Source organism: Penaeus chinensis, chromosome 11 (assembly GCF_019202785.1).
Source record: "Penaeus chinensis breed Huanghai No. 1 chromosome 11, ASM1920278v2, whole genome shotgun sequence".
NCBI classification, from domain to species: domain Eukaryota; kingdom Metazoa; phylum Arthropoda; class Malacostraca; order Decapoda; family Penaeidae; genus Penaeus; species Penaeus chinensis.
The window spans coordinates 12,548,682-12,551,181 of NC_061829.1; the positions used below are offsets into that span (position 1 = coordinate 12,548,682).

The 2,500-nt window shown below is 43.9% G+C and overlaps 1 protein-coding gene across 1 annotated transcript in view; it reads right to left on the reverse strand.

Moving 5' to 3' along the window:
• Positions 1–339: 339 nt before the first annotated feature.
• LOC125030684 (alpha,alpha-trehalose-phosphate synthase [UDP-forming]-like) overlaps positions 340–2,500 on the reverse strand; it is a 7,550-nt gene continuing 5,389 nt past the window's right edge. The window contains exon 5 of the mRNA XM_047620877.1: positions 340–2,500. This exon is cut by the window's right edge and continues 628 nt beyond it. Within this exon, the coding sequence (XP_047476833.1) occupies positions 978–2,500 (1,523 nt within the window). The 3' untranslated portion in view covers positions 340–977.

A 2,500-nucleotide genomic window follows, 5' to 3' on the forward strand; every position in this document is an offset into this window, starting at 1 on the left:
TAGTTGAGACACACACACACTCATACATATATGTGCGTGTGTATATGTGTTTTTGTGTGTGTGAGTATGCATGTTTTTCTGTGCATGTATTCATGTACGGTTATTTTTATATAATGAATTATGACGGTTCAGTAATGTGAATAGATATATGTAATTCAGTTGATAGAAAACTTAAGATTCATTTTATATTATAAGTTTACTAATTTCGTATATTAGCACTTGTTATCAAGTAAACCTGAAAGGATTTATGTTAATCGCTGGAAGTTACATTTTACATAACCGGGAATTCTAAATACATTATACGATTATAGTGATGACACGGGATAAATAACAGATTAATTAGGGGCTATTGTTTATTTTCTTTTATAATGCCGATAAGAGAAGAAAAATCTTTAACGCTATTTACAAGCTTCTTATCCTAAACTCACGACAATAGTAAAAGAAATAACACAAAATGACCTTATATTTCATTAAATACTTATCACAGCTGATGTATATACAAATAATAATGAATAAAGATCAGACACTTCCTAAAAACACTTACAGCCATCTATACAATCTCTTATACCAATTCATGAATACAAAAAGCTTTGATTCTCCATTCATCTATCACCTTCGGGACATTCCAAAAGTGATCACTATCACAAAATATATTTTTCTGTCTGTCCATCCTCTGTAAAGCGTTAGGCTCACATACACCCTATGATTTACACTCTATTGGAGGGTGGTGTCTGAGTATTTAAAACTATCTTTATATTTGTACCAGATGTGCGCAAGTACATCTCTCAGGAACAAATACCTGACGCACGGTAAATACAACAGAAGTAAGCAATACTCTTCCGCGTTCTGAAGACTGAGTCATGGTCCCGACTATGATCATGGAGGTAGCATGAACGAGGTACTCATGTGGCTATCTACCTCATGCTCTCTCAAGGCTTCAGTCCATTCAGTTCACCTTTGGCAATCAGGTACGAAGTTCACACTGTAGAGCGAGTATTGGTATTCACAGGCGACACACTGACCCTTGGAGGGGAATTTTTCCTGGAAATCAGCTGATGATAGACCTGATCAGTCATGACCATCATCTGCTTGTTAGGCTCGGTAGGACTCGGGGACTGGGAGTTCGATCTCGAGCGTCTGGTCGGGGAGGACGGTGGGTGTGGCGGGGAGTTGTTTCCGATGCTGGACATGCTCGTCTTTCTCGATCGGAGGCCGTTTGTCACAGGCAATCGCGAGCTGAGCCTCTTCTCTACCCATTTGAGCATGGTGAGGACAGCGTCCGTGTTGGGGAGACGGTAGGTAGCAGCTGTACGTAGATTGGGTAAAGTTGTGATCCTAAAGGTGACCGCCATTCCCTGCAGTGCCCGCATGGCATCTTCATCTGTTCTGTCGTCTCCCGCGAAGATAGTTGACACGCGATCACACCAGTCGAGGCCAAACAGTGTGCGCAGAAGGTAAATAGCAGCGCGACCCTTGTCCCAGGTGACAGGGGGTCGTGCTTCATATGCCATGTGGGACTGATGAAGCTTAATATTATTATTCTGGAACAGCTTTTGTGCGTTTGTTATTATTTCAGACTGTTTGTCTTTTGGCACCTCACGGTAATGGAATGTTATGCCTGAACTCTTCTGTTCCAGCCACGCACCGTATTTGCATACTTCCTCCTCTAGCTGCTTCTTAAGCTGGTCTAACTGTACTTCGTATTCATGAGGAACTGGGTGTATAAACATTGTTCCATCTGGATGAAGAATTTCGAAGCCATGGCAACCAGCGTAAGTAATGCCCTCGATTCCTATCATTGATTTCACATTTTCCACTGACCTCCCTGAAATGATTGCAACATTAACGTCAGGCATGTGAGCCAAGCGCTCCAGAACGCGGCGAGTCTCCTCAGGCATCCGAGCTAAGTCTGGATGAGGTGCAATGGGTGCCAAGGTGCCATCATAATCCAGAAGCAGTGCCAAACGTGAGGACTCTTTGACATAGGAAGCCAAGAACTGACTGAAGTCTTCTTCCCTCAATGGGAGGAGACGTCCAGGTGTAAGATTATTATCTGCCAAACAGTCCACCGATTTGAGGAAGGATTGAAGCCAGAAGTTCACGTCATGTTCTCGTTCACGATGACGGAGTTGCTTCATTCGAAGCTCTCTCTCATCCTTTGGCATGGTGAGGGCACGGTGCATAACTTCGGCAAATTCATCAGTTTCATATGGGTTCACCAATAGTGCCTCATGCATTGAACTTCCAGCGCCAGCAAATGGAGATAGCATAAGAACACCTGGTTCGCTCACCTGGCACGCAACAAACTCTTTGGCCACAAGGTTCATGCCATCTCTCAGGGGAGTTACCACAGCCACCGAGGAGTCTCGGTAGAAAGCAGCCAGCTGCTCCTGAGACACACACCCGTAGATGTAACGAATGGGCGACCAGTTGGGCGTCGAGAAACGTCCGTTTATTCTGCCAATCAACTGATCGAGATCCTCCTTGAGTTCCTGGTATT